This window comes from Myotis davidii, unplaced genomic scaffold (genome assembly GCF_000327345.1).
Source record: "Myotis davidii unplaced genomic scaffold, ASM32734v1 scaffold38, whole genome shotgun sequence".
NCBI classification, from domain to species: Eukaryota; Metazoa; Chordata; class Mammalia; order Chiroptera; family Vespertilionidae; genus Myotis; species Myotis davidii.
In genome coordinates, this window is record NW_006291383.1 from 213,241 (window position 1) to 232,047 (window position 18,807).

The 18,807-nt window shown below is 46.6% G+C and overlaps 1 protein-coding gene across 1 annotated transcript in view; it reads right to left on the reverse strand.

The window, feature by feature from the left end:
* LOC102751993 (nose resistant to fluoxetine protein 6) overlaps positions 1-18,807 on the reverse strand; it is a 48,046-nt gene that overhangs the window by 16,271 nt on the left and 12,968 nt on the right. Inside the window, exons 4-8 of the mRNA XM_006764604.1 lie at positions 18,374-18,452; positions 8,980-9,121; positions 7,573-7,793; positions 3,910-4,089; positions 3,071-3,173 (exon numbers count right to left, since the gene is read on the reverse strand). Coding sequence (XP_006764667.1) covers positions 3,071-3,173; positions 3,910-4,089; positions 7,573-7,793; positions 8,980-9,121; positions 18,374-18,452 — 725 coding nt within the window. The remainder of the gene's footprint in view (positions 1-3,070; positions 3,174-3,909; positions 4,090-7,572; positions 7,794-8,979; positions 9,122-18,373; positions 18,453-18,807) is intronic.

An 18,807-nucleotide genomic window follows, 5' to 3' on the forward strand; every position in this document is an offset into this window, starting at 1 on the left:
TGAGATAAAGAGAAAATGAAGTAGAGAGTGCTGGGTGGCTCCATTTCTAATAAGGGGATAAGAAAGGCCTTCCTGGGCAGATGCCATTTGAGTGAAAACCTGGCAGAGAAGAGGGAGCACGTCACCAGGATATTAGGGAAGTTTTGCAGAAAATGAGTGGTCATTAGCAATCTCTTACTATTGCTCATCAGGCTCCTTTTGGGGCCCCTCCTATTATTTCCAGCTTCCAAAGGTGGGGACACCAGTTGTCCTAGGATGCAGCCCTGATCTGTCATTCATGCCCCTCCCAGCATGATCTGATTCAGTCCTGTGGCTTTAAAAACCGCCCGTATCTCATTCACTCCAAGATTTCCGCCTCCAGCCTTGACATTGCCACTGAGCTCCGGACACACAGAGCCAGCTGCTTACTTAACACCTCTACGTGGATGTCTAAAAGGTCCCTTAATCTTAACTTGTTCAAAACAGAAGGCTTGACTTTCCTCCCCAAACCCTGCTTCTCCTCTGATCTTCCCCACGTCAGCTACTAACATCGCCATCTGCTCAGTTATCAAAGCCAAAACCTAGAAGCTGTCCTCAACTTCTCTTTTCTTCACAGTTCACATCCAATCCGTCAACAAGTTCTAACAACTCCACCTCTGAACTGTATCTTGAGTATGACCTTCTCTCGATCCCAGCCACCACCTCCCAGACCAAGCCTTATCACTTCTCCTCTGAAATGCAACCAAGGTCACCTGATTGATCTCTCTGCTTCCGCCTCTGCCCTTCTTAGATCTATTATTACCACGGGAGCCAGAGTAATCGGGAGCCAGAGTAATCGGTTTAAAAAGTCAGATCATATCACTTGCCACATTAAAGCAATCCAGCAACTTTCCCTTTCACAAGACTCCCATCCAACTCCTTAGCTTTGCTACCAGGTCCTTGTGGCGGGCCCGCCCCCTCTCCTGCCTTCCTCTCTCCCTGCTCCCTCGACCCACACTATGCTCCGCCTTCTTTCTGCTGTCTGTTTCCCACGGATGCCTCAGGATGCCCCCGGGGCCTCTCAGGCCCTTTAACAAGGCTCACTCTCTCCTGCCTTAGTCCTTTGACACTAGTTGCTGCCTCGGACTGAAACATTCTTGTCCTGGGCGTTCTGGGAGCTGGCTGCTTCTTACCACTCAGGTTTCAGATGGAGCAGCCCCTCACCAGACAAACCTTCTCCAACCTCTTGAAACAAATACCCATGCTATCTCCTTCTTGGCTATTTCTTTCCTGACATTTATTACTATCAGATTGCTTCTTGTTTATTTATGTTTATTGCTGGTTCCCCATGCACGTACGCACACACTAGTGGAAGCACCATGAAAGGTCCTTGTTTGTTTTATCCACTGAAGTAGCTCAGGACCTAGACAGGGGTCCTCAAACTACGGCCCGCGGGCCACATGCAAATACAAATATTGTATTTGTTCCCGTTTTGTTTTTTTACTTTAAAATAAGATATGTGCAGTGTGCATAGGAATTTATTCATAGTTTTTTTTAAAACTATAGTCCGGCCCTCCAACGGTCTGAGGGACAGTGAACTGGCCCCCTGTTTAAAAAGTTTGAGGACCCCTAGAACAATGCCTGGCAATTAGGCATTCACTAGATCAGCGGTTCTCAGCCTGTGGGTAGAAACCCCTTTGGGGATCGAATGACCCTTTTATAGGGGTGGCCTAAGACCATCAGAAAACACATATATAATTACATATTGCTTTTGTGATTAATCACTATGCTTTAATTATGTTCAATTTGTAATAATGAAAATACATCCTGCATGTGATATTTACATTATGATTCATGACAGTAGCAAAATTACAGTTGTGAAGTAGCAAAGAAAATAATTTTATGGTTGGGGGTCACCACGACATGAGGAACTGTATTAAAGGGTTGCGGCATTAAGAAGGTTGAGAACCACTGCCCCGGATCGTGGCTGGCTGGATGAATGATTAGCATCTGATAAAAAGAGCTGCTATCTGTCATTACCATCTCCCTGTGAAGGAAGGGAGGCTTAAGTTAGAAGAGGTGGAGGCAGGCTAGCTCAGTGGCTAAGACGTAAACTCGGGAGTCAGACTGCTTGGGTTTAAATCATGGGTCCACCAGGACTATCCCCCCCAGTCTCAGTTCCCTTCTCTTCAAAGTGGAGATTTGGTGCTCTATTCATACAATGGAATATTACTCAGCCACAAAAAGAAATGAAGTACTGACGCCTGCTGCAACGTAGATGAACCTCAAAAACATCATGCTAAATGGCCAGAGCCAGGCACAAAAGGCCACATATTGTACATCGTGTTAATATGAAATAGCCGAAACAGGTAAATCCACAGGTACAGGAAGCAGATTTCTAGAAATGGGGGCGGGGGGGGGTGCTGGGCAGTAACTTCTCAATGGGCATGAGGTTTCCTTTGGGGATGATGAAAATGTTTGGAACTAGATAGAAACGGTGGTTGCACCACATTGTGAATGTGCTAAATACCACTAAACTGTTTACTCTAAGTGGTCAACTTTAGTGATGTGAATTTTACCTCAACTAAAAAAATGGGGGATTTTAACAATGGTCCCTACTGCACCGGGACATCTTGAGGATTAAAAGAGGTGATGCTGCCAAGTACATCATGAGGTACCTGACATTTACCAAACAATTAAGAAATTTTACCACTCGGTAGTTATTTTAAATAGACATAGCTTTGTGAAACATCATATCATTTTCTTTTCTTGTTTCACATTTTACTATGGTAAAGTTTAACTGGAAACTTTATCATGGATTTGCCTCAGCCCACGAACCAGAATTTGAGAACCACTGAGATAAACATTTTGAGAAACAGAATCACCTTTTGTGAAAGGCCCATTTTTCGAGCCATCCTCACGCATTTAGTAAAGTGCAGATACAAAGCGGGGAGCGTGTGGCAGCAGTGCTGTGCCGAGATGGACAGGAGCCCAGGGCAGGTGGGTAAATGTGAGCCATTCAGCTTTTCTCACTAAAGTGAGAACGGCAACACATACACACACCCCCAAACAAGCAGCAACAAGCATGACAGCAGGAAAAGCACTGTATTACCTGATCAGGAAAAATGTGTCAACCCCGAGATAGAATGGGCCACTCCGGGAGTAAAGGTAGAGCGGGTTTTTAAGCACTCTGGCTTTCCATTCAAGCACGTTATCTGTAACAATCATAAAAAACAGTGCCTATTCGTTCAATAGGAAAAAAAAATCATGTGATTTATCTTTTCAGAAAAACCAGGAGAAACACATTCAACTTTCAGTTGTATCGGGAGGGTGTCATGTATCCCCATAATTCACTTACGAGGGGATCTTCGAACAAAAAGAAAAGGGAGGAGACGGAGGTGCCTCGTTGTAGCTAAGGCATTGCGCGCCTCTGTGCTCTCAGTGGCCTCAGCCCCCTTAGGACTACAGCAGCATCACACCCCCTTCAGCTGCCCCCCCAACTCTGATGCATGCCTCTGGTCCCCGGGGAGACAGTGCCACTGGGAGTGCTTGATGGGAGTGCTTTGGGAGTGTAGCACCGGGGAAAGGTCGAGAAACATTGACTTTACTAATGCACAGAACTTATCTATGCTTGCCTGTTTTTCCAGGAGAAAAAAATAGTGTCAGTTTCCGGCAGCATTAATCATGATGAGAGGGAGCCCAGCTGTTTGGACAATGAAAATACAATCTCAGGTGTCACTATTCACTTGGTAGCCAGGTGCCTGATTTGTACCTCGGAGGAGGCAAAGCAGCCACTGGACACTGGCCTGGAAAACTCATTTATGGGAGGTCCCGGCCACATCTCTAAACCAGAGGGAAGCTGTGGCCTCCCATCCTATGGCCCAATGTGATCTGCTACACAAACATGCTCTCCTCCTTGACTGCTCTCAGAGGCCCATCGGCTCTCCGCACCCAGAGACAGCCATGCGGTCATCTGGCTGGTGTGCCCCGACATGATCCACAGGAGACTCAAGACCCGGATGCCATTCAGGGCAGAGCACGTGCTTCCTGGCGTCGTGGTGGTCCAGATGGCTGGCACATTCTTCTGCCAAGAAAAGCTTCTCAGAGCCCGGTCCACGGCTCCTAGGCATCCTAGGCGAGAGCAGAGGTGTCACTGTCCCCCTGAAAGCCAGACCAACCCTCCTGCCACCCCACTAACAAAAACCAAAACACACACCAATGATCTTGGCTGTCCCCAGACGATCCCTCACTGTGGTCCTGGACCGCCCACCTCAGTTCTCCATCGTCCCCTGTGGATCTGTATGTGGCTCCCTGGACTTAGTCTCCTTCCCCAATGAACCCTGACTTCGCCTAACAGACACGACTTAAGGTTGGCACCCACACTGCCTTGCACAGAATACACTGCCCAGGTTCAGGCCCCAGGACGCCAATGCCTGACCACAGTCTGGTGTTAGAAAGGGTTGGGGGGAGGGAAACTTAGACATTATTAAGAAAGCACATGAGGGCAGCATTTTGCTAGAAATGGCATCCCTGGTCCTCTCCCAAGAATGAATCACTTACAGGAACACCGCTACCTGTCAAGGTACAGGCATGAAAACAGAGGGGCAGGCGGCCCAGAGGGTGCAGGCCTTACATGAGGTATTCCTGGCTCTGAGTCTGGCTATCACTTACTAGCTCTGTGACTTCTGGCAAGTGAATTAATGTCTCCGTGCCTATGTTTCCACATCTGCAAAAGGGGGATCAAAGTAGATCTTCAATCATAGGATTATTGTGAAGAACAAATGAGATAATATCGTAGCTACTAGGCTCACTATTTTAAGCCCTGTTGCTTTAAGAATAGTTCATCCCTTCTACTTAATTTATTCCCTGCATTTTTCCATTTCAATTTGACTCATCATGAGAGCCAATCAAGTAGCTAGAATTGTGGAACAGGAGCCTGAGAAGCTCAAGCTGCCTCTAAGAGACTCAGATTTTCTCCCAGATGTAGCTTGGCACCTTAAACACTCTGGGCAGCAGAAATCCCTGCAGAATTCAAACTTACTCACAAGGGACAGCTGGCTTATAACCAACCTCTGGAAATCCAAAGCAAGTTCTGAAATGAAAGCATGTAATTGCCTAACATTTTGAGGTCCCGGCCATAGCTATGCGTTTTTCCACTGGAGTTGCTCTCAAATGTGCACGCAGCTCAGCCTCTCATTAGGAGGGCTTTCCACTCCCCAGCAGTTGGCAGAGCCCCAGCACAGTGAGCCCCCCTACACCAGGGCCCCGTGGCTCCCCTCAGCACCCCAAGGAGCCACAGCCTGGAGGGCGAGACGCGGGATCTGGGCTCAGCGACTTCCACCAAGTTTCTTAGCCTCGCTGGGCCTGTTCCCTCACTTTTAAATTAAGCACACTTTTTGGCAGGGTTCTTGTGAAGATTCGAGAACGTTTGTCAAACATCTGGCCCAGCGCCTAACTTGGCAAGCAAATCCTGAATACATTTTGCAATCATTATTTTTTTTTCCATCTACTTGTGGGTCACACTTAACTAGCAGCAGCTTATAAAATCTTCTGAAAATAACTGCTCACTAGGGAAGACAGCCTTTCTGAGTGCCATTCCACTAGCGTGGAAGTGGAGAGTACTATCAAGCACAGGAGCATGGGTGGGGTGGGGAGCTGATGACATGATGCGTGTGGTCTAAGTGGGGGGTCCCCAGACCATCACCTGAGATCTAGTTAGAAATGCAGTCTCGGGTCCAAGCCCAGACCTGCCGAGTCAGAATCTTTGGGGGTGACAAGCCCTCCAGGAGATTCCAATGCTCACCAAAGTCCAAGGACCGCTGACTGTGATAGGGCTCTAAAAACCGCGGCAGCCCCTCAAGTCTCTCGGATATTCCTGGGGGCCACTGTAAGCCATGAACACACAGTAGGAGCCCTGACCACCGGGGGCAGCGGCCACAGCTCTTTACTTCATGAAAACATCCTCGAACACTCGCTCATTTTTTCCATCTAAATGGTAAAGGACGGCTCCTGTAACAGGAAACCACACTGAGCCAATGCAGGGATTACTCGGAGGATAAAGAAGCAGGAATCTGAAATGCCCCGTCTGGCTCCAAACCTCCAGAAGTCGAGGGTCTTATGTTGATTTGACCCGCTGGTGAGTGTGAACGTGGAGAGAAGAAAATGCTGGACCCTAGGGCTCTCTCCATCTCAAGTTCTATTTTCAAACATTCAGAAATGTGATACTTTGCTCCAATGGTATGAAATGAAAAAAAAAAAATTTCTATAGCAACAGAACACAGAAACCCCCCAGTTTGAGGACACAGTTAAATGTAGCTGTTTAAAAGCTAACAACCCCCCCTAGCCGGTTTGGGTCAGTGGATGGAGCGTCAGCCTGGTGACAGAAGGATCCCAGGTTCGATTCTGGCCAAAGGCACATGCCTGGGTTGCGGGCTTGATCCCTAGTGGGGGGCATGCAGGAGGCGGCCGATCAATGATTCTCTCTCATCATTGATGTTTCTATCTCTCTATCCCTCTCTCTTCCTCTCTGAAATCAATAAAAATATATTTTTTTAAAAAGCTAACAAACCTTTGGTTTCCCCACCATAGAAAGTGTCATTTTGGGTGAAGAAGCTAAAGTTTTAGTAGCCAGTTCCTGACACCATCCAGGAGCATCTGCCCTAAATCCTGTGATCTGGCCTTAAAAAGCGGGGCTCTTGGATAGCCTCCTACCGATGGTCAGCAATGGTGGGTTGTGATAACTGTAGGCTCCCCCTCAGTGACAGGAGCATGCAGCTGGTCCCTGAACCCAGTGGACTGCAGGGGGGTCAGGGTTGCCAAGACCCCTTCCCAGGCCCCCACCCCCACCCTGGACTTAACTGAAAAGATGAGGAAAAGAACAACAAATTAGGAGGAGGGAATTACATCATCTCATTTAAGTCCTTCAACAAATCCCATTCTATGCCCCCATTTTACACATGTGGAAACTGAGGTTCCTAGAGGTCAAACAACCTGACCAAGGGCAGAGTTAGAAACCAGGCAGATGTGAATGGGGACTGAGCTTGAGCTCTTTTTGCCACACCCTTGCCTCGCCATAGGAAATGAAGGTATTGCTCCTGATTTTTTAACTTAAGCACAACAGTGTGGCTCATTGTGATCCGCCCTCACTGCATGATGCCGGGTTATCCACGTCTGGCTCAGATACACTCTGCCCATTTTAATCAGCTGTGCTGCGTGCTCACTCCCCTGGCTTCGTGCACATGTACACCACGCACCTTGGCGTGCCAGGAAGGTTCTGAGTCATCTGAGAACTGAGACACTGGGAATAGACATTGTGATCATGGAACTATTCCTTAGAGGATCACTGCAGAGGAACCCAAGCTCTGTGCTGACCTAGTCTTTGAGTAGCACAGAAACACTGGGTAACTGTGCCCAGGAAACAAAGCAGCATTTTTAGTGACCTCGCCATGGCACCCTGATGGGGCACAAAGCCTGAATGGTGAGCAGCAGAGACCTGCCCTCCACGCTGGCACTCAGGCTGCTGGCTTCGCTACACTTAGCACCACGGGAATTCTTTCCCAGTTCTGTACTCATCTAAGTCCCCTCTCATGAGTGGTAGTTTATTCAAATGCCCACTTTTTCCTCTGCTCGGGGTTCCTGCGAGATGGGCCAGGCCGACCGGCCATTCGATTCTGCTCCTTGGTTCACTCCTCTCTGTCTCTCTCAAAGGCAGGCTCCCGTAAGTGGCTGCATGTGCCCCGAGTGTGGAGGACGCCCCGCGGTCTGACCCCCACCCCCTGGCTGCCACATACGCAGTTCCAGCCAGAGGAAGGGCGAGGCCGAGCAGGGTGAAGAACCTGTAGGGAGAAGAAATCCATGTGTGGCCAAGCCTTCCCTCCCCCAACACCACAACACCAGGACACCACGGTGAGGTGCAGAGAAAACAGCCCAGCAAACACAACCACTCCAGCCCTTGCTGGAAGGTAGCTTAATCTTTAACATCCTTAAGGATTAGAAGTAGTTTTCTAAGAATAAATAACTGAAAGAAATTACAAAGTAAAAGATCAATGGATTTCACTAATGTTCTTATTATAATTGTAAAAAAATAATAAACAAACAGCAGTGAGAACATCAGAAGGTGCTTGCAGCTGATACCACAAAGGATTCATATTCTCTATCTATAAAATCAACCTTAAAAATCCATAAGCATCCAAATAACACACACATAGAAAAGGGAGAGGAGACTATAAATAGCAGATAAATAAACTTGGTGGGGGGGGGGACTCATTACCAATTTTTTAAAAATATAAATTAAACCAACTGATTTATCTATCAAATTGCCACAGTTTTTATAAAGGTGAGGCTCCGTTGGTTTAGCATTGTCCTGTGCACCCAGAGGTCACTAGTTCGATTTCTGGTCAGGGCACATGCTGGGGTTTCAGGCTCAATCCCCAGTAGGGGGCATGCAGAGGCAGCCGATCCATGTTTCTCTTTCTCCCTCTCCCTTCCTCTCTAAAATCAATTTTTAAAAAAATGTTTTTTTAAGTAGCTTTGTATGCTACTTGAAAAGGGTGACAGGGTGATGAAACAGACACAGACATCTCCTAGCAGGGGGCAGCTTAGGGGAAGTTTTCAGGAAAGCACCTTATCAAATGATTTGAGCTGCGAGCCAGCAATTGCATTAGTTTCTCCTAAGGTGCAAGGCAGGATGCAAACAGGAAGTAGCAGGCCAGATTGCGGAGGTGCTTGTGAAAGCAGCCAGGCCTCAAATAAGAGACATTCACCTTCAGTGGTCACGTGATAGGACCAGGAGGATTTGGGGACCAGATACCTCTCTTGGGGGTCCTTAAACCCAGTCACTTTTGGGTGTGGCTATCCTTCCTCTTGAACACCTGCATTTTCTTGTTTAAGGTAAATGGTGACCTCCCTGCACAAGGAGCCTGGGCCAGACAACACTCAATGACTGAGAATCCAAGGCTATGTATAGCTGGTGAGTGGAAGTTGGTAACACAGCCCCGACATACACATCCCAACCGTACTCACAGGCACACGGCAGCAAACACGTCGAGGGGGAACATTCCAGCAGCACATCTGGCCACACCCCCATCAGGCAAGGAGGACGCATTCATTGTAAAGAGAGAGAGAGAAGGAGCCAAAAATGAAGCATTTCTGAATCTTAAAATACCTGCCAAGACCAAAAAAAAAAAAGGATTGTATTAATAAGACTTTAGTTGCCAATAAATACTTGATACTTTTCCAAGGGTTTTCATATCTCTTATTTCAAAACAAGATTTTGACATCAAAAGAGGGCAGCTGGCTTTTCATATATCTGATTCACAGATGGATGGTTCACAGATGGATGGGGAGAATAGGACACACGATGCGGTAACTCGGAAGAACTAGGAACGCTGAGCCCAGCTGGAGGTGGACCATGGCTCTCCTGTCTTCTCTGCCCAGACTGCCTCATCCTTCCTAGCACACGGCGCTGGGAATGAGCGTCCTAAAGAGGAGACATTGCCACACTCAAATCTATTTGTGAACCGGTCCCCACAAGAGCGGTAACTGCACTATGAGATGGAGTGACATGACAGAAGCCCACAATGTGATGGGGAAGGGTACTGTCTGAATGTGAAGCTAAGACGCACCAGTTTAGGACACAGCTAATTAGTCGCCAAAAGAAAGAGTCTATAAAGGTATCAGTGGTAAGATCGGCGGGCTCAGACCGCACTGTGCCTCAGCATTCCCTGCGGAGCCTGGTGAGTGGATCCGCCCTGCATGGGTCTGACCCAGTAGGTCCGGGCTGGGGCCTGAGAACCTGCCCGTCTCACTAGGTCCCAGGTGCTCATGCTGCTAATCGGGGTGCCCACTTTGAGAACCACAGGACCAGGGGACTTCCAAAACCTCCACAAAGGAGCGGGACACAGCACAGTTTAACAAAGCGGCAACATTGATTGTAAGTAACAAAAATGCTGCTTTTCAGTAAGTGCCCATTAGAAATGAGACACATTCTGGTCATGATTTCTAATCCATCAACAACCCTACAAGGAGCTCTCTCTCACTCACCGTATGTTACAGACAAGGACAATTCTCATCAGTTAAGCTCGTGAACTTGAGCATAACGGTTAAGAATACAGGTTCTACACTTCAGGAGCCTGCACTCACCCCAAAATGAGTAACTCCCAATTACTATATACCATGGGCAAGTTAGTTCATCGCTCTGTGCCTCAGTTTCCCTCTTGATAAATGGAGTTAATAAGACCTACCTTGTAGGGTTGTGTTGAGAACTAAATGTAGCAATAATGATAAAGCAATTAGAAGGAACTTGGCCTGTAGTGAGAGCTCTACTAATGTTGTCTTTATTATTATTGCTGCTAAGTGGCAGGGACAGAGCTCAGCCCAGGGCTGTATGAACTTGAAGAATGTGGTTTTTTATTCCCTCATGTTACCTTATCTCACCACACTACATTGCCTCGACTTGCATTCAGGAGGCTTGGGTCTGAGCCAGCTTGCTGTGTGACCCTGGGCAAGTCACTTCACCTCTCTGGGCTTCATTTCCTTATCAGCATAAGGAGGAAGGGTGGGTTGGACACAATGTATTCTAGTGCCGCTTCCACTCCAACACCCACTGTTCCATGAGTCTGGCCAAAGGTTTTCTAAAATGTCTAAGCACTTGCTCTGAATTTACATGTCCCCAGATACTTCCTGGTAGTATTTGAATTTCCCCAATAAACTCTCCCACTGAAAAAGAAGTGTACTGACCATCGCCATGTCTGTTCCCGCTGGAAGTTCTATTTCTAATTTTAAAGGAGTCCACAGGCCTTCGTCAATCAACCACTCATTCACAAGCCTTTGGGCCGTGGGAGCCGGGCCTCAGCCTGATGACCTTGCGTGAACTGAGAAAACCAGCTTCCTGGCCTCCTTCATTCCCGTGGTGACGGTCTGCAGACATCCTGCGAGGCCACAGCAGCCAGAACCTTCCTTTGTCACCTATAACTGCACAGCCCGCATTGGAGGCCACAGCGAAATCCAAAAATCAAGCTGTAAAAGCTTTGTAGTTTATCTACACTGTTGAAAAAATTGTTATTTTTTACCCGAGACCCTACAGAAAGTAGAAGACAACAGAACTAGGAATAAAAAGAAAAGTAAGTCTCTGGACTTCCAGATGAAATTTCCTTCCCCTTCCATTGTTTTTAAACGTGTACTATTTTTTACACCTGAATCTTCCCTTCAGCACGGGCTGAACAGCAGCTGAAAAGTGAACCCCCATTGTCTCCAATGGTCTTTCTGCAGCTAAATCCTAGAGGAGTTGCCTTACAGGCCCCAGAGCCAAGAAAAGCAAGTTGCAGCCGACCTCACCTGCATTGCCCCAGGAGTCCTTCCTGCACAGCCAGCAATTTGTTGAAGGCTGAAATTTGAAGCCTTGAGCAATGGTGTCCTGAGCCAGAGGACACAGGAGCCCCGAGTCCTCGCTCAGCGGGCAAACCTGGACGTGGAGAACGCCTCTGGGTCACGGGTTGACACTGCCCACTGCCCCACAGATGGTCCAGGCTGGAAACTCACAAAATGATGTTCCTGGCTCTGCCCAGAACCATCACCATACCCACTTTGGAGAGTGGCAGGAACTTTTAAACCTGTAAGTAGCCAAGAAGCCAGAACAATGCTGGAAGGGGTGTGGGGGAGTGGGGGGCGCGTTAACTTGGTTACACTGAAGGCATCATTAGCGTTGGCCTTCAGGCACTCGAACTTCTTACATTTCCACCAGGGACAGGGGTGCTAAGGGGTTCCACAGGATCTCACCCACAAACTCCCACTGCTCTGTGCCAAGCACCTTACAGGTAGGAGTGTGAGCAATCTAAGTTCCACCCCTTAACTCCACTCCACTGTAGTCACTCCCTAGAGGGAGCTGGGAGCCAGCTGGGCAGGGAACTCTGGGGTCCTAGACACTGAGAGTGCGAACTGGAAGGGCAGGCAAAGGCTCCAGGTTGGCACCTCTCCTTAGCCCTACAGACATCTCATTCGATAGGGAGGACAGCCAGAGGAAGTCCGGTGGAGGGGTCCCTGACGTATGGAGCCCAGGACAGCATCCTGGTTGCCTAGGTCTGAGGGCTGCTGCAGACACCATTCCTCCAAAGCACCCACCCTCCTCTCCTGTTAATCACAGGACTCTGGGATCCTAAGGGTCAGTGGGGGAAGAGACTGAGTAGAACAGAATTGAGCTGTAGAGTTCCCAAAATCAAGTTCAAAGGGACTCTGAAAAGAGGCTGTTATGGATTGAATTGTGTCCCCCCAAATTTCATATGTTGAAGCCCTAACCAGTGGCTCCCCCGATTCCTCAGAATGTGACTGGTTCTGGAGGTAGGGCCCTTAAGGGGTGATTAAGTTACAACAGGCCACTGAAATATGCCCTAATCCAACTGGCATCCTTATATGATGACATTTGGACAGACGTGAGCACACAGAGGAAGGACCACATGAAGACAGTAAGAAGGTGCCATTGGCAAGCCAAGGGTAGAGGCCTCAGGAGAGACCACCCTGCCCACACCTTGATCTTGGGCTTCCAGAAACGTGGGAAAGAAATTTGTTGTTTGAGCCCCCAGGCTGCGGTGTTTTGTTAAAGCAGCCCTTTGCAACTAGCATAGGGACTCACCAAAGTGCTGTGCTCAATGGGGCCGCACTCAGACAGGGAACCAGGCCCAGACTCTCATAATGAGGCTGCTCGGATGGGCCTGGTTTGCTGGGCTTATCCAACCCAACCCAATGACCCAAGTCAATGTTCTCAGGTCCCAGCAGCACTGAGAAGAAGCACCCACACCCGACTCTGAATCCTGCCACGGTCAATAAAACCAATTGGCAGCCTGTGCACATTCAGTCGACCTTAAATGTCTACACTGTGCTAGACTCTAGGTCTACACAGGGGAATAGGAGACCTTTATTCGAGCTGTTTCCCACCAACATCTCATCCCAAATCTTCCCTAACTCAGGCCAGCTTAAGACCTCGCTAGAAACATTCCCTTTTCTCCTCCCCAGTGTGATTCCCTTCCCCTTCGCCCCAAAGCTCCTCTCCAGACCTGCCTGTCCCCACCACTCAATGTGACCTGGACTGTTTATTTTCCAACAGTTTCCCAGCAGCCTTGGGCACACATTCTTTTCTTACTATCTGAATTACAGGTTTCCCAAAATGAATAACTCCCAGTTTCTTTTGATGGTCCCCCAGCACACATGTGATGTCACACACAAAAGCCAAATAGAAGAATGCTCAATAAATATTTTCTGAATTAAACTGAGAACAGGAAATGGTATTCTGTGAAATGTTTTGGATTCCTTTTGCGTTCTTAGTCAGAGAGGCACTTTTGTGGGTAATTCAAGGAATTCTTATCAGAATCACTCCATTTTCTCAATCAGCACTCAATCAGGGATGGTAGTGGGGAAAGATGTATCCCTTGTAGGTCTAGCACCGTTGTTCTAGTATGGAGGCCTCATAACTCTGATTATAATCAGCAAAGCAAGATGAGACCAGCCTAACAGAGCATAGGAAAGAGGACAGTTTACAGCTATTGTAAGGGACTGCTGAACATGGATTGCAAGCAGCTCAGTACTCATTGCTTTGGGCCACTGCAAATGGTGTCAGTGAAATCACCATATGATGTTCTAAAATTTCCATCAGGCAGGAGACAGAGAAAGTTGAGTCTGGAAAAGTTTGCTAACTCAGTGTTAAGAGACCCTTAAACCAAGCCCCTTCTTTTCAGCTCTGTATTGTCCCTGTGACCAGGTAAGGTCATTGGCCTCATAATTAAACTTCAGCCAGATTTGTCTAATGTTTATCAAGTATGTTCTAAGTGTAGATATGGGCTGAGTCATCACCCTCCCAACTCCCTGTTGTGTTTAAGGGACCTCAGATAATCCAGCCAAACTAGGAAACTAGGTATTAGGTCGTTTTCTGGGTTGAATTGTATTTCCCACCCCCCCACCCCCCAAAAAAGGTTCAAGCCCTAACCCCTGGGAACTGTGAATGTGATTTTATTTGGAAATAGGGTATTTGCAGATATAATCAACTTAAGATGAGGTCATACTAGGTTAGGGTGGGCCTTACATTCAATATGACTGATGGCCTTATACAAAGAGGGAAGTTTGAACACAGAGAGACACACAGAACAGAACTCCAAGTGACGACAGAGGTAAAGGTTGGAGTGATGCATCTTAAACTGCCCAGGTAAGGGCATTGTGTTATAGGATCTGGAAGGGGAGTAGAATATGCCACCACAAATGTCTAAAAGAGTTTAGATAAGAGGCCTGGCTCAGAGGGAAAACTACTACCAGAGATAACTTTGATCTGAATATCCCACCTGTATTGCAAGGCAAACATCTAATCACCAAACATCATTCTTCTTGTCCTATGAATTACTCTCCTGTCCTCTGAAGCCCTACGCCCCTGTCCCACTCCTTAGCCCAAGATAGCTTATAAGCCTCAACTTGCCTTTGGTCCTTGTATTTTTATGGGAAGTATTTTTCAATATTCCCCATACATATGGAATTAAAATGTTTTCTCCTGTTAAACTATCTTATGTCATCTTAATTATTAGACCAGTCAAAGAACTTAGAAGGGTAGAAGGGAAATTTTTTCCTCCCCAACAATCCCTAGGAAATGGAACACAGTGAGTGACACTGAAATATGCGGATATGAATTGTTCGGGCCTGTAACTGGGTTTGTAATCACCACATCCAAATTTTATCTGGAATCTCAACACTCTGGTGTTACATATTTTCATTCTCAGGAACCCACACAAAGTCTGTTGGTTTAAATTTTATAACATCCTACGGCAACCACACTGTGCAGTTTTTCGCAATATGTTCTGCTCTGCCCAGAGTCTTTTTCCCTCTCTGTGCAATACTGGCTCATTTCTTTTTGGCTTATCTGCTATGGTCTCCATGTCTTAACTCCCTGCCCTCCTGCTCCAGATGAGTAAAATCTGCACAAACAGCTTCCTCCTGTGATTGCTGAGCTGGTTACCCCCACACTGTGGGGGGAATATTGGCAACCCCATCAAAAGCTGTAAGGAATAGCTGACAAATCCTTTCCAGATGGGAACCTTTTCCCCTGGGCAAAGACCCTCCCATTTCTATCTACTATCTGTGCAGAGCTGGAGCAATGCCTTGGCAGTGATGACTGAATTATAGCCAAGTCAGCTCTGCTCACTCTAATCCTTTCTCCAGTTCCTCAGAAAATCATTAAAATATCTTTGCAAAACAGCAAATTGGTGGTCACCAGATTGGAGGGGGTTGGGAGGCTGAGTAAAAAAGGTGAAAAGGATTAAGAAGTACAAATTGCCAGTTAGTAAAATAGTCATGGGGGCCCTAACCGGTTTGGCTCAGTGGATAGAGTGTCAGCCTTCGGACTAAAGGGTCCTTCGAACTAAAACGTCCCAGATTCGATTCTGGTCAAGGGCATGTACCTTGATTTCAGGCACATCCCCAGAAGAGGGTGTGCAGGAGGCAGCTGATCGATGTTTCTAACTCTCTATCCCTCTCCCTTCCTCTCTGTAAAAAAAAAAAAAATTAATAAAATATATTTTTTAAAAATAAATAAATAAAATAGTCATAGTGATGTCAAATACAGCACAGGGAATACAATCGATAACATTGTAATAACTGTTATGATGTCAGATGGGTGCTAGACTTCTGGGGGTGATCACTTCATAAGTTATATAAATGTCTAATCACTATGTTGTACACCTAATATAATATTGTATATCAACTATAATTGAAAAACAAATAAAATATCTTTGTATTAATAATAGTTTCTACTCTCCCCTTTTATTCTAATTTTATTTTCCCATTCAATTCTGACTAATGAGCTTAGCATTTAAAAAACTAGGCTAATTGATAAATCTCTTAAATCATATGAACATTAACTCAGATTTAGGGAGTCATTTATTCACTTGAAATGCTAATTTAATAAAACTCTGCAAATTTATCTTTGTTGCTAGGCTATTTATGACTTATTCAACAAGAATCAAAATTAAAATTTGATTTATTACAATTGGTTTTCTTTTTAAGAGCACATAAAATATTTGGCTAGATAAATAATGTATCTGAAGCTCTAGGGATAATCATAAATTCAGAGGAAAATTAAGGTTGTTGAAGACTAGCTGCAATATAAACACTTAAAAGAGGACTTTTAATAATGTGTGTGATATTGTGACATAATGAATATATATTAGATCTTCATCCCCAGTTCCTGGTACAGAGCTCCTAAAGCCCTTGGAATTTCCTGAGTGTTAGGGGTGAGAGGAACACCTGCTGTTATTCATAATACAGTAAACTCCTTTCAACCATACTTGAGGTTATGCTAATGAGGGGACCCCTGTGGGGGAGAGGGGTGGTTGCCAAAAGAACCAACCTTGTGATTAGAGGGTTGGAACATTCAGCCCCATCCCTGACCTCTAGAGGGGGTGGGAATTGAGTCAATCACCAGTGGCCAATGATCTAGTCAATTGCACCTAATATAACGCCATGAAAACCCTAAAGGAAGGGGTTCAGAGAGCTTCCATGTTGATGAAGACACTGAGGTGCCGGGAGGAGGTGGGGGGTGCACCCTGAGAGGGCATGGATTCTTCCACTTGGCTCTTTCTGAGTTTTGTCCTTTGTAATAAGCCAGGAATCGTAAGTAAAGTGTTTCCCTGAGTTCTGTGAGCCATTAGACTTAGAGCAAATTATCAAATCCGAGGAGGGTGTCATGGGATCACCTAATTTGCAGCCAGGTCAGAAGTGGGTAATCTGGGGACTCACTACTTCCAACTGGCATCTGAAGTAAGGAGACTGTGCCTTTAACATGTGGGGTCAGCACTACCTACCGTTAATTAGTGTTAGAAATACACAATGTGAGGGGGAAACCCACACCTTTGGTGTTAGAAGGGTTCTGTGAATAGAGAAACAGTGTTTTGTTTTGTTTTTTAAATATTTTTAAATTGATATTTGAGAGAGAGGAAGGGAGATGGAGAGAAAGAGGGAAACATCAGTGTAAAAGGGAAACTGAATGGCTGCCTCCTGCTCGCCTCCTACTGGGGATCGAGCCTGCAACCCCGACATGTGCCCTGACCGGGAATCGAACCTGCAGCCTTTCAGTGTACAGGATGACGATCAACCAACAGCCATATTAGCCAGGGCTGTCATGTTAGTTCTTATTTTGGTAACTAGAATAAACACAAGAGTCAACAATTTTAGGCTTTAAAGCTCTTCATTTGAAAATTTTGAACAAGTTGAGGAAATCAAGCCAGTTTTCATGAGGACTAAAATGTGTACATTCTGCAGGTTAAGATCCAAAGTGTTTGGAAGGCCACTGAGAGTTGGATCCAGACTGCCTGCCTGTCTAGCCTCTCTATAGAGAGAAAGAGGAGACGTATGGGGAGATTAAGTGATTTGCCCAGGATCACACAGCTGGGAGGTGACGACCAGGACCAAAGCTGGGCGCTTACCACTAATCCCTTACCACACATGGGCCTCACACAATCCTAGTTCATTCTGGATGTGGCAGCTGACAGACCTCCACACATGGGCCCCAGCACAGGACACTCGCAGTATAGAAACCGGACACCTCGCCCTAGCTGTTTTGGCTCAGTGGATAGAGGACCAGCTTGTGGATTGAAGGGCCCAGGGGTCAATTCCAGTCAAGGGCACATGCCCGGGTTGCGGGCTCCATCCCCAGCAGGGGCGTGCAGGAGGCAGCCGATCGATCAATGATTCTCTCTCATCGTTGATGTTTCTATCTCTCTCTCCCTCTCCCTTCCTGTCTGAAATCAATAAAAATATATTACCAAAAGAAAAGAAACCGGGCATCACCTACCTCCTTTCTTCAAGCCCAACCAGGAGCTGACTGTGAGGGAAGGTTGTTTCACTTGAAACTTTTATTGTATAAAAATGCAACTCCTACCTTCTTTATTCTTTCTCCTCCTTCCTGCCTTCTCCCTTCCTATGCTTCCACCACCACTCCCAACCCCTGCGCCACCCCTCCGCCCAACTCCATTAGTCTCGGCTTATTGCATTTATCGGAATGAAAGGTTCATTTGATCCTGAAAGAATGGCCTTTCTTGGCTCTGAGTTGTTGGGGTTTTTCAAACTTTATGCTGAGACAATAGTTTCACTAGGTATTCTATTTTGTTATTGTTAATCCTCACCCAATGATATTTTTCCCATTGATTTTTAGAGAGAATGGAAGGGAGGGAAAGGGCGAGGAGAAAGTGGGGGGAAAAACATAGATGTGAGAGGGACACATCGATTGCCTGCCTCCTGCATGTGCCCCAACCAGGGCTGGGGACTGGACCTGCAACCCAGGTACATGCCCTTGGAAGGGAATTGAACCTGTGACCCTTCCGTGCAGGAGCCAACGCTCTAAGCACTGAGAACACTGGCTAGGGCTCTCTGGGGATTCTTTTGCACCTACCCAGCTGAGCCAACGCAGTCACGTCCTCTTCCGCACAAGAATCAGGGACACACACGCCCACACTGTAGTCAGCTACATCCTAGGAAACAGAAGGCCACAGCATTCCTTAATGCTAACGTTCATGGAATACATACATAATGGTTTCCAAGTCAGTGAGGCAGTGGCTGCAGTACACATGAATTAAGCACACTGGGAAAGGGAAGAGAAAGGTATTAAAAGAGGGAAAGTTGGCTGACTTCTTTGGGGATGGCTTTTCCATAACAGAGTAGTTCCGGTGAATTTACAGAACATCGGATGCACCCATATTTAAATAAAAATATGCTCCAAGGCTTAATGTAGCTGATTATTTGGAAAGCAGCCCCCCGGGTGGGAGTGTGCCCCAGAGTATCCCTCTCCCATATTAAAAGTTAACCCTCCTACAATTTTTAATAATA